General features: G+C 39.9%; 1 protein-coding gene across 2 annotated transcripts; it reads right to left on the reverse strand.

Moving 5' to 3' along the window:
• Positions 1 to 439: 439 nt before the first annotated feature.
• Positions 440 to 11,680, reverse strand: LOC120569581 (RCC1 and BTB domain-containing protein 1-like). 2 transcript variants are annotated; one of them, XM_039817468.1, is made up of 12 exons: positions 11,526 to 11,680; positions 8,876 to 9,116; positions 7,524 to 7,674; positions 7,272 to 7,438; positions 5,914 to 6,072; positions 5,718 to 5,825; positions 4,267 to 4,409; positions 3,977 to 4,167; positions 3,157 to 3,283; positions 2,901 to 3,052; positions 2,664 to 2,794; positions 440 to 2,042 (listed from the first exon to the last, which is right to left on the reverse strand). In XM_039817468.1, the coding sequence occupies exons 2-12, from the start codon at positions 8,999 to 9,001 to the stop codon at positions 1,902 to 1,904; spliced, it is 1,596 nt and encodes a 531-aa protein (XP_039673402.1). In that variant the 5' UTR covers positions 9,002 to 9,116; positions 11,526 to 11,680; the 3' UTR covers positions 440 to 1,901. The 2 variants fall into 2 exon arrangements, with proteins under 2 accessions (XP_039673402.1, XP_039673403.1); XM_039817469.1 differs by lacking the exon at positions 11,526 to 11,680 and adding an exon at positions 8,039 to 8,129 and having other exon boundaries at positions 8,876 to 9,012.
• Positions 11,681 to 12,933: the final 1,253 nt, after the last annotated feature.

Consider the following 12,933-nt stretch of genomic DNA (forward strand, 5'->3'; position numbering starts at 1 on the left):
AAAAGATTTTCCAATTGTTCAACATCTTTAGGAAAGCACTTCTAGATTTTCTGAGTGCTAAAACAATTGTCACCATTAACACCAGACTGCAGATAGATTTTCACAGACCATATTATCTCAACCGAACAGCCGAGCTTAATACAGAATCCCATTTGCATCCAAGATACAAAAGCCAACTGTACGAGAGGTTACTTAAAGTCCACTGGAAAGATGAAACCGCAAGCACAACACTGAAGCATCCACAGAAAGATTTTAAAATATTTTTTAGTGCTTTTCCTTTTATTAGAGCAGCAAAGGGCCTCGGGTTTGGATTCGAACACGGGCCGCTGGCAAGGACTGAGCCTACATGGGACGCACGCTCTACCGTGTGAGCTAGAGGTCGTTCCCAAAATGTCCACTTTTGATTTCCTTTGATAAATGATGAAACAAAACATTGTGGTGGTGGTTTGAATCTCGTGGTTTATTAATGCACAAAAGAGATCCGTTCATTCTGAAATGCAATTATTGTGCTTTCTCAAATATTACTATGATACATGAAGATCCCCAGCTTTTTAATTAGGTTTATTGCAATATATTTTGCAATATATTTTTGAATACTTATCATACACAAGTTGCAAAGGTCAAAATTTTACTGGCAATTCACAATACTATAATATAAATCAATATCATCAATCAATCACATAATTGATTTTGAAGTAGATATGTCCTGCATAGAAATGAGCAATATATTCTTCAAAATACTCCCAGCAGTAGTGCAGAAAGATGTCACATCAACTTAATAAATGATAATATTGTAAAATATTGTTATCAACATACAATAGATGTCGTGGATGAAAAGGTATTTTTTTTTTTTGAAAAGTCCAGGCCCATACAACGTAAGCTTCTGCAAGGCTACAGGCCTTACTGTAAACAGATTTTTAATGGCTCTATACATTTTTTGTCAGCTGGCAACCAGGCGAGTTTAACTGCCAGTTAACACCAACTGGATTGTTTTATGTGATAAAAAAAATAGACAAATTAAAGAAGCTTTTATGGAGTTGTTATGGAGTTGTAGCTGCACAAAATAACACTTTCCAACCTATGGAATCCACAAATGTAGCGGCATCATTTTCACATCTGTAACAGTTTAAGACTGAATCTCACTTGTAACCTGAGTTCCCCTCTTTGGGTCTTCTGATAGCCTAGACAGAAGATCACACCTCAGCCACTAGGACTTATAATCGCTGACTGGAGTTTGACCTAAACAGACTAAATAAAAAGGGTTGAATCTGCATTCTTGATATGTCAATGTCCAGTCTTCAAAACATTTGTTCTATTCTGGAATCTAAAAGTGCAAAAAGCCTTATACCTCAACCTGTAAACCATGATTCCAGATGGTACATCCAAACTATAATGTAGTCTTCTAGTAAAGAGGGGAAAAAATCATATCATATTTCCAACAAGTGCAAGCACTTAAGAAGTAACTTGGTCAATTAAACAGAATAATAGAAAAAAAAAGGGATATCAGGCGACTGGCAAGAATATTTCAAGTTATAGAAACAACAACTTCATCAAGCGATAGGATGCCTCTCAATGCATTTTAAGTCCTGCTTTACACGATGTGTGTAAAGGAATAGGCAGTCAGGCACTGTGGCACACAACTACTGTAACTGGACTGTGTAATGTCAGCTCAGCCTTTTAATATCGGCATGAACAGCTCACGTAATGGACACACTGGTCTGGAATGAGATGAATAACAGATTTGACAGTGATTGTGATAATCTAAAGATATAAAGTTTGTTTACCACCTGTCAGTAAAGTCTCCTGGAGCCGACTGGGAGAGACAAAGTCCTTAGAGGAGTCACTCCCGGAGTCGCCACAGCAGCCTCTGCGTCTGAGTCTATAATGATCTCAGGTTGAGGTCAGTTTTTGAAGGCTCCGCAGCGGCTGGCTCGACATATGAAATCTTTGAGCAGGTTGCCGTCAATCTGCCAGAAAGCAGCGGTCTGGGTCACCTCAGTCAGGTGATTCACACAGAACTTAAAGCAGAACTCTTCCAGGTCCTGAAAGACAAAAAGGTAAGAGCAAAAATTTGTAATATTATATAATATAATAATTTTATAATATTATTATATGAGGCTTCAGTAGTCTGAGTGAGACAAATTTTTTGAATATCTTTCAAAGTTAGTCTTTTAGATACAAAACGCCCGCTTTTGTTGAGCGGCAGTGGAGGGATAGCAACATGGCAATGGGAGTTGGTACTAAAAGGTGCTCTAAGCGATGGGACGTGTTTTTTAGGCTACAACATTTTTTGTCACATACAGGAAACATCTCCTCCCTATCCGGGAGCTGCCGGTCCCCTAAACACACTGTAAAAAAAAAAAACACGGTCTCTGTAGACAGCGTAGGGTCCACACACGCGGGATTAGTGCGCTGAAGCACAGAAGGGAGGGAACGGGATGACGAGGAGGGAGGAGCAAGCTAGTCTTCGTTTTGTTTGAACGTCAACAAGAAGTAACGGCACCCAACATCGCTTGGAGCACCTTTAAAAGACTAACTTTAGAAGATACCCAGTTGATTTAGCGAACTCCACTTCTGACCTCAGTGAATATTGTTATACAATTCCAATTGATCTCTCCTTATTGATAAACAGACAAACAATGATAGATGGTAGAGTCACTGACCTCTGCATCATAGCGCACGGCCGCTGACAGCAGAGAGAAGGCGTTTTCAACGGTGATTCCTCTCTTTATAATATGTTGACACAGACGTTTCAGGTGGTTCTCACAATATGACGTGGCCAGGTCCAGCAGCCCTGACAGAGCAGAGACACCGATAACAACACTTTTACAGCACTTACAACCAACACGCAAACAAATGTCGGTAAAGATCAGGCTGTGACGTGTGTGTGTGGTTCTGACCAATAGCATCCTCAGGAGGCAACTCCACATTGTCTGTGTAAAGGAACTCTAGGAAGGAGCGGTACACTGGGTAGGAGAACTGGTCTATTTCAATCACCTCCTTCATGTCTTCGTTCCAGTGCGACTGGAACATGGATCTGAAGTGTTCACACCTGCACGGCCGTTTGTTTCAGGATAGATACGGGTGTTTTTATTATTATTTATGAACAAATGAGTATATAACTTAAACTGACAGCTGCGAGATGAAATCCCTGACCTGATTTTGAGAACCGCTTTGTGGACATAGATATATTTGCCGTCAACGCAGAACTTGAGGTCAGCTGTCTCTGGGTTGTCAAACTCTTTCTTCAGTGACTGAGCCACAGTCAAGAAGTCATCGTGCTCTGCAGGGAGAAGACACACAACGAGACAACAAAAAAAAAACAAAACAACACACACACACACACACACACACACACACACACACACACACACACACACACACACACACACACACACACACACACACACACACACACACACACACACACACACACACACACACACACACACAAAGCTCAGGCATTAGGAAGATATAAAAAAAAAAATAATAAAATAAAACTCTTAGCAGTGATTTGAATTACTTTCATTTTAACAACAGAAACAGGAAGGACCACATGTCTTTTGATGAGCGTTTATTTCACGTTGCTCTATTAATTTAATTGTCTGTATCCTGCAAAGAACCATGTAACTTAGCACTAATTATACGGTACATTGCCATTTAATTATTCCAATTATTTAATTGGAGTTATTTAATTATTTCAAAATAAAATGCTAGGATAGTCTTTTAGGCAATGCAAATCGGCACATAAGAACTTGCAAAAAATACGCACAGAGGTAAATAATCAAATTTTTTTACTTGGGTTAAAATGGAGTAGTTCTTTCAGAAACATTCCTCTGGAAAGGAACAACAACAACTGGCTTTGGAAAATCTTCATCAGTAACAGAAATCTAATTTGTTAAAGGAATTAAACGTAAAACCACTGGTGCAGTCATCTCATTACTACATCTTTGGACACACGAGTCCCATGTCTCACCCATGGAAAGAAGCCTCCACATAACTGAGGGGGTGGCGAAGCATGCAAAGACATCGTCGGTACAGGTGAAGTGCGTGAGGTGAGGCAGTACTATGGACTGGCCCCTGCACTGGCCCCACATGTACACCTGACCACTCTGAGTCTTGGCAGCCGACGTATGTGTGGAGTGACAGGCAGCAATCTCCACAATCCTGAGAAAGAGAAGAAGAGGGCAGAGGAGAGAATTAGCAGCGTATAAGACCGTGAGGAGACTGTTTGTTAAACAGTATTTGTGGTGATGGTTAGCTCGCCTCTCTTTCTCAGTCATGATCTGAACTGGGCTCAGCTGGTTGCTCTTGTTGCCGGTGCCCAGTTGTCCATATGTGTTGGCACCCCAAGCGAACAGCAACCCTTCGTCTGTTAGGGCCAGCGAGTGGGCATAGCCTGAGACAATCTGAAGAGGAAAAACAAAAAATCTACATGTAAGACTGACTCCCATTTGGAGCCAACCTCAAGTGGCCACTCGATAAGCTGCAGTTTTTGGCACTTGCGCATTGGCTTCATTTTTCATTAAAAAGGGTTAAGACTTATTTTGATTAGGACAATGCACATTAAATCAACATTTCTGTGAATGCGCCAGTTGGCTAATTTTCAACTGTAGTCCTAGTTACCGAGCATGCATGTCTTTGTCGCTTGGTAAGACCCAGAATTTGGTAACACTTTACTTGAAGGTATCTACATAAGAGTGACATGACTCGGTCATGACACATGAACCCTAACCCTAACTTGTCATGACAAAAACCAAATGAAACTTACTAAAAGAAGCGTTACGTCATAAACGTTTGAGTTGTTTATAATGTTTATGACACGTTCATGACAGTGTCATGTCACTCTTATGTAGATACCTTCAAGTAAAGTGTAACCCAGAATTTTAACATGCCAAATCTAACAAATTTTCACAGGCAAAGTCTACTTTACATTGGAAAATAAATAATAAAGAATTGTCAAATGTGAGGACTTGCTCCGTTTCATATTTTAATAAAAAAAATTGTTCTTGTTCTTGATTGTGGATTCTTGGTTAGAGAAGAGGAGGCATCACTTTCATCTCTCGTACTTTTTTTTTTTTTTTTTAAATCTTAGTTACTAATACGATGGAGGAGGTGGAATAAAAAAAGAATGCTGGGATGCTAAAGATGCATTTTTCCAAACTTGACTAAATAAGCCACAGTCAAAGTTAAAGAACTTTTATTAACCAAGTGGTTAACCACAGAAACGCAGATACAGGCTTCAGTGGAACTAATGATAATGTTACATCTAAATAGGACACCTTTAACTTGAATTTTTTTGTATCTTATAATGCCTCTCCCAGGTGCTTTCACGTTGTGTAATTCTCAGTTTTACCAGGGGATCTCCCGCAGTAAACTATTCTTGTGCTTCTTCCTATAAAGTATTTTAGTGGCAAACCATTTGATACTCAAAAATGTGAAAGATTCTGAATAAAATGACATTAGCTGGTGCATACATAAAGATTTCTTCTTGTACCCACTCACAGAACTATACAATTGATAAAACGCAATGGCATTGTTCACATGTTTGCATTTAAATAAGGTGGCAGGGCTGAATCAAAATGTAGTGATGAAATGGTGTAGCTTAAAAATTTGTATATAAATTGGATTGCATATTTATAGGACTTTATAATGATATCAGATCTCACTGGGTGAGATGCACAAATAAGTTTTTGTTTTGAGTTGTAATCGCACACCTGTTGAACACATAAACCCTGCAGAGCTACAAGGCGACAGGGAGTGAGTTGATTCCCATTATTTCCAAGTCCCAGTTGTCCGTTCCCGTTGTAGCCCCAACCATACACCTGCAGAGACACAAAGAGAACATGAGTGCTGTGGTGGCCGGAGATGGATAACACGGTTTATAGCTCCAGTATAAATTAAAACAGTCACCTCTCCATTGTCCACTACTGCCAGAGACGAGGTCTGCCCACAGACGATACCGACAGCCACTTTGTTCTGCAGGCAGCTCGACACCCTGCGGGGCGTTGGCTGGTTCGCTGTGGAGCCTGAACCCACCTGACCACAGTTGTTGTAGCCCCATGCATACACCTGGCAGACATGAGGATAAAGGTGAGAAGAAGAGTTAAATAACATCCTCCCTTCTATTAAATTAAAGAGTAGACATTATTATTATTATTATTATTATTATTATTATTATTATTATGCAACAAAAAATATTATCTATCCTGCATATACCGTAAGCTCTAAATACCAGCTTTTATGTCCCTTAGAGCAGTGTTTCTCAAAAAAATTCAATATTGTACCCCCTTTGAATTGCTTTTTTAAGCCAAGTACCCCCTGACCAGCGCAAAACATTTTTGGTAGAAAAAATATAAAGAGGTACAATACAGCGCCAGCAGTGATAGATTCACTAAACAACAACCTTTTTTAAACAAAAAGATTTAAATGTTACATTTCAAATGTTAAGAATCCATCACTTAATTCATTTATTATTGTAGTATTATTATTATTTTAGGAATTATGCATGACATATTTTTAAATTAGCATTTTTGCTAATTTAAAAATTAAATAAATAAATCACATACCCCTTGCAGTATTCCAAAGTACTCCTATTTGAGAAACAGTGCCTTAGAGGGAGCTAAGCTGCTACAAACATGCATTCATGCGTACAGCAGCCAGGCTTCTTAATGCTAAGAGGTAAGTGAGTTGTTGGCTGCAGCGTTTAACACTTTGCATATTATTTGATTATTCTGTTCAAAAACAGAAGTGTAAAAACTAAATATTGCCATATTATGGGGATTTATGGACTATTTAGTGACCAGCACCAGTTGCCAGGCAACCAGTCTGGTTATTTAAGTCAGCCGGCTGCTGGGGGTAGCTTCTTATTTACATAACAGACATGAGAGTGGTATCAATCTTCCCATCAAAATCTCTGGAAGAAAGCAAATAAGTGTATTTCCCAGAACGTCAAACTATTACTTCAACAATTAACACATCTCAATTGAACTATTAAGATCCTTTGTGTGAATTTCAACCACAGTGAATAAACACTGCGTTGTATCTGGGAACCAGCAAGAGTGCACTACAGTCTGAAGTAGTTTGAAGCACAATAGTTCCCTTAAAGCTGAGGTTAGTTGTCGAAGTTTTCAGCTCAGGAGGGATCAACTATGCTGTGCTTGGACTTGATGGTCTGTCTGGCTAAGCACTGCCTTTGGCCAAAGCTGAATCACATGTGTCATTAGAAAGGCTTTAAACAGGTTGCCATTCTGCTGCATGTAGACACTCACTTCTCCTGAGTCGGTCAGAGCCATTGAGTGGTGAGAGCCACAGGCCACCTCTGTCACTTTCTTATTGAGCAGGTTGGCAGACACGAGGACTGGAACTACTCCTTGGTTGGTTGTTCCATTTCCCAGTTGGCTGTAACCATTATGACCCCAGGCGAATAGCTCCCCATCTGAAACACAAAAAGAGGAGTCATTCTGCAGCACGTTTTAATCCAACTGTGAAGAGGAAGATTAAAAAAGGTTTTGTGCAGCTACCCTCTGTGGCCAGCAGGATGTGGGGTCCACAGCCGTAGCTCAGGCTGACCACCTTCCTCCCACTCAGGAAGTCCAGCTTCTTGGGTACAATGGTGCTCTGGCTGTCCCCTGTTCCCAGACAGTTACTGCAGTTCAACCCAAACACATACACCTGAGTGTGGAGAGAGGAGGGACAACAGAGGGAACATGTAATGTGGATCAGCGATAAGCAGGGCTAAGCAGAGACAGCCTCCATTAGACGAGTGAGTAACAGGTCACATTCCAGACACACAAACATCAACACCAGCGCTGATAAGAACACAAACACACACACGAACACACACACACGAACACACACACACAAACACACACACACGAACACACACACACAAACACACACACACACGAACACACACACGAACACACACACGAACACACACACGAACACACACACGAACACACACACACACACACACCTTTAAATAACCATACCAAAGGTTTTGCGCGTTTGAAAAGCTGAAGACACTAAAACTCACCGTAGAGCTGAAGGGAACTATAGCGGTGGATGATAAATCTCTGTCACTACGAGCCACACCCTTGACATTACAAGTAGTTATTTGACCAATTCTGAATATAAAAAAAATTATTAGTGCAGCGTTACACACATCGCCACTTCACCATGCTACAATACAGTAACTCTGACAGAAAAGAAATAAAGCAGTAAATGTTAGGGGTGTGAATCTTAACTGGTGTCATGATTCGATTGCGATTATCCTGTCGACGATTCGATATCACAATGCATCACCTCCTCAATTATTATATATTGCTACACATGGTTTTCATCAACAAATTTAAGCAGTCAGATACATATAAACTCCCCTTTTTATTGTATCCGCTCTTTAAAAAAAAGATACTTCCTGAATGTAGCAGAGTCTGAACACAGCGGACAACAGACAAAAGGCACAGAAAAAAATAAAATAAAAAATAAAAAGGCATTAGGCAATAATCGATGATGGTCTGTCCCTGCATCACTGCAGAATCGTCCAGGTCCGCATCGCAATGCATTGATGCAATGATTAATTTCAACACCCCTAATAAATGTGCTATGTGGTTGGTTACCAACTGTAAGCGTGTTTTACAACTCCTGTTGATTGAAGTTGAAACTTTGAGCAGGCATGAATTAAAACCACGCTTTCAAGGTAGGAAACCAATCTAAGAACCCACAATGGGCTGAAGAAAATTACAGTAAAGTAGTGATGTAAAACATGTAAAGCCAGGGTCCCTTTAAGTATTAGTTAAGCACCAGTGGCGATGACCAGTGACAAGTGATGCATGATTAACTCCACACCTCTGTTTTCCCTCGGTCCGCTCACCTCATCATCATTGGTGATGTAGATGGCCTCGTTAGCAGACGTTCCAAACACACATGCTTTTCGTATGGTGGAGAGCTCCTGGGGCCCCAACAGGCTGAAAATGGGCCATTTGGTTACATCCACCATGATGCACACGCTTTGAGTCTGTGGCGAGGGCGGCGGGGTGGAGGGATGAACCTCGGTCCAAAGCCAGGGCAGGGGACAGGGGCAGGGGGAGGCAGAGTTGCCAGTGCTGCCGTCGCTGTTGTGAGTGGGTGTGAAAGTATACACAGTCAGGCAGCATCAAAGACATTTGTCTACCTATGTAAACATTATTTCAACCAGTGCAAACACACTAATATGAGATGGGGCGAGAAGACAAAGGGGGGGAAGCACTTTACAGCAAAGTCAAAGCATTCTGTCGTTAAAACTGTTAAATACTTTGGGACAAACAGGCCACACACACACACACACACACACACACACACACACACACACACACACACACACACACACACACACACACACACACACACACACACACACACACACACACACACACACACACACACAAGGAAAATATGCGATAATGTTATTGAATATTGCGATAATGTTATTGAATATTGCGATAACGCTATTTCTTGTGATAAATAAACAGATATTAAAGTCTGCTCAGTTCTGCATTTCTGCTGCTTTTAGTATTCTCCCAAAATAGAACAAATTGCTTGTTGAATATTAAAACAAATGAAAGGAAATAATTTCCAACATTCTTGTATTGAACAAATTGAACATTGAATATAAAAGGCACCATTAAAAAAAAAAAAAAGAAAAAAAAAGAATGACAGCTACATTTTAAAGTGCAGTTTTCTACTGATATTTTCTTTCAACTTACAAACAAATCTTTTTCGCGATATGTTGCAGCCTTTCACAATGTGTTTATTGCGCCAGTTGATATCGCACAGACGATAAAAAAAAAGATATATTGTGCAGCCCTGGTATGCATGTATAAAGCTTGTCAGAGTAAAATTTTAGTCTTAACGGTGTCAAAAATTCTACCATGGTTAATGGTATAACAAATTGCATGAACATTAACAATGTGATTTTATAGAGTCTACAGTTGCGACACCAGAAGCGGTAGGAAACAGAAAAAAGGAAAAAAACATTTTTGGAAAATACAAATCATAGTACAGTGATTAGGATCGGTTCATAAGACTATGTCTAATAGGGGTGTGCTATATTCAACTTTGGTTTTTGTTAAGGAAAAGAAAATCACAATACTTAATACCATCGAATTGCAATACTTCTAGAATCGCAATAAATGAAAATCGCAATACAAATCCAACTGGCAACCATGTATCGTGAAAGAATCAAATCTGGACAAAAGCATATCGTCCTAGCCCTAATGTCGGAGCAGTGAGACAGGCAGGACTCTCATCCTATTTGGACATCCAAGAAGAAGAAAAACCTTAAAATAGATTATATCAAAATTTTATTTTTGTAATACCACACAACTACTAGTTTGTTGATTTGAATCAGCCTCGTCTTAAGCTGGACAGCAGAGACAGGCCGTGATGATGAGACAAATGCTGGAGTTTGCTCCAGGTGCAGACCCATTGACAACACCACACACAGCTTTAATATAATATTGTCATCCTTACCAGTAGTGGAAAATTCCAGTATTTCCACTTCATGCTACTTTATACTTCTACTTCTACTTCCATACATTATAATCAAATAACAATAGGATAGTTAGTTATAGATTAAACTACCCAGCAGCATACAAATTAGGTTTCTCTTGTCCAGCTAGGATGTTAAAATGCTGCTAAACCACACCAAGCGTTTTGTTCTCCATATACAAAAGACATTTTTTATTTTTATGCAAACCCTTTATACAAAATAACATCTATTTGTAAAGAGGACTTTCCACAAACTAAAAACATGACATACCATTCAGAAATATAGAGTAGTTCTCTCAGCCATTTGACTGTACCAAATCAAGCTTTTGTGGAAGGCTATTACAAACTTTTGAACGGTTGTGTTTTATATGAAGACATATTGACTTACATACAGCAGTTATCAACGGGTTTAACCACCAAATATGTAGGGTATTGGTCTTTACTCCCTTGGATGTCCCTAGAAACTGAATTTGAATCCAACTGAGTTCCTAGTGACACACATTTCTACCCATAGTCATTGTCTTGATGCTGAGAGAGAAAGTCGTCTTTGTAGACATGACTATAACTTCACTGTCTGATGGAAACAACGTAGCATCTGCTTTAGGGTGGATTTTATATCATGCTGTGTTGCCCGTCTCCCTGAAACGGTTATGGGTGAAAAATGCTTATGAAGTCAGAAAGCTTAAGAATTTCTGAGGAAAATGACTTAACGTTTGTTGAAACTGTGGGTCACAGACGTGCTATGTTTAGTTAAAAACCCCAGCAAACATTGGCCACTTCACTGAGCTAGCCGGCTAATGTTGGCCTTTGTTACAAACACGTTATTCAGCAAACTGTCGAGCTGACACATCAAAGTGAACGGAGTCGGTACTAGACTGATCCGTTTGGAAAGTCACATAGCTAACTGGCGAACGTTGACAAATTAGCCTGGAAAGAAAAATAGCTTTTTAACAACTTCCAAAGCAACAGAAGAATTATGTTACCGTCAAACTCACCTGTTAATATAGCTAGCTCTGTTTCTGGTGTCGTTAACGGTTCTGGGCTGACGGTTTCTCCGGGCCACACAGGTCGGTGGCGGGATGTCCGTCCGTATGTTCACTTTCTGCTGAAGCAGCCACACTCAGCTGCACTGACGCTTATTTGCGGAAGTGAGGAGATACAAAATTGTGTCACGTGATTAGAAGACAAGAATAATCGATTGCAGAAGGAGTTCAGACCAGAGCCTTTCTCTATCACTCTGGTTCAGACTAGATGGATTACTCTGAATCCATTCTACAAGACTGTTAATGTTTTGCACATAAAATCCCTGATAAAATCAGTTTAGCGCACAGTCAGTGAAAACAGTGGTTCAACACAAAAAAGGACTCCAGAACTTTCTCCCACATTGCATGGTCTTCCTCAGCAGACAGACTATGCTCGGCTGTAGTAGAGTATTTTTTTTCTGGAGGGAATCAAATAAAAAAGATAATAGATATATTATATTTTGCCAAAAGCCCCAGAAACCAACTTAGCATCAACCCCTTCCTGACTACATAATTCTGCCAATAACCATCAATTTATCAAAGCATGAACACATACACACACGTTTGTAATGACAACTGGGCTTCCCTATCTGCAGAGGAAGATAGTGTATGACAGAAAGCTCCAGCTAAGTAGACCTTGTAGTGTAATTGCTGCTTTTCCAAGGTCAAAAAATTTAACACATACATTTTTTTACAGCATGTAAGCATAAAATACACATAACCGAAAAGATAGCCTATTAAAACTGATTTTTACACAGACTTACAAAATAGGACCTAATCATTAGGTAAAAATGGAAAAGCTGCCTTAATGCTTGATCACTTCAGTTCACATCTTGCTTTTGTATTTCATATACCTCACCAACCGTAAACCTGGGGCCTGCTAAATCTGGATCACTCCGTTTTAATGTTCCATTTGGAGGCCAGTTATCTTATTTTGCACATTTCTTTTTTTTAAAGATTATTTTTTTGGGGGGGCTTTTTTCCCTTTATTTCAGAGTGACAGTGGATAGACAGCAAAGTTGGGAGAGAGATGGGGTATAACAAGTAGCAAAGGGCAGCAGGTCGGATTCGAACCCGGGCTGCTGCAAAGGCCTCAGCTAGAGGTCACCCCATTTTGCACGGTTCTTTAATACAGACCCAAATAAATAAACCCACATCCAGTGTCTGCAGGGTGAGTTAACCACATTGACTGTTTAGGTTAATCATTGACCTCGAATCAATGCGTTCACCAACACTGTAGGCTACATGGATTCGGCAAAAGGAAACTGTGCCACTTACAAAATAAACATCTTCATTTCACAATGTGACATTTGAAGTATCCGCTGCGACCTAATTTTTAGCATTAAATTTTCCCTGTCCTGGAGTCAGCTGCGTAGTTGAT

The sequence above is a fragment of the Perca fluviatilis genome, chromosome 12 (assembly GCF_010015445.1).
Source record: "Perca fluviatilis chromosome 12, GENO_Pfluv_1.0, whole genome shotgun sequence".
Taxonomy (NCBI): domain Eukaryota; kingdom Metazoa; phylum Chordata; class Actinopteri; order Perciformes; family Percidae; genus Perca; species Perca fluviatilis.

Excerpts from the sequence above, each read along its gene's own strand:
- LOC120569581 (XM_039817468.1), bottom strand. The coding sequence starts at position 9,001 with ATGGTGGATGTAACCAAATGGCCCATTTTCAGCCTGTTGGGGCCCCAG. Across the intron at positions 5,826-5,913 it reads CAGTAGTGGACAATGGAGAG|GTGTATGGTTGGGGCTACAA; the intron begins GTGACTGTTTTA and ends GTGTCTCTGCAG. Across the intron at positions 3,053-3,156 it reads AAAGCGGTTCTCAAAATCAG|GTGTGAACACTTCAGATCCA; the intron begins GTCAGGGATTTC and ends ACGGCCGTGCAG.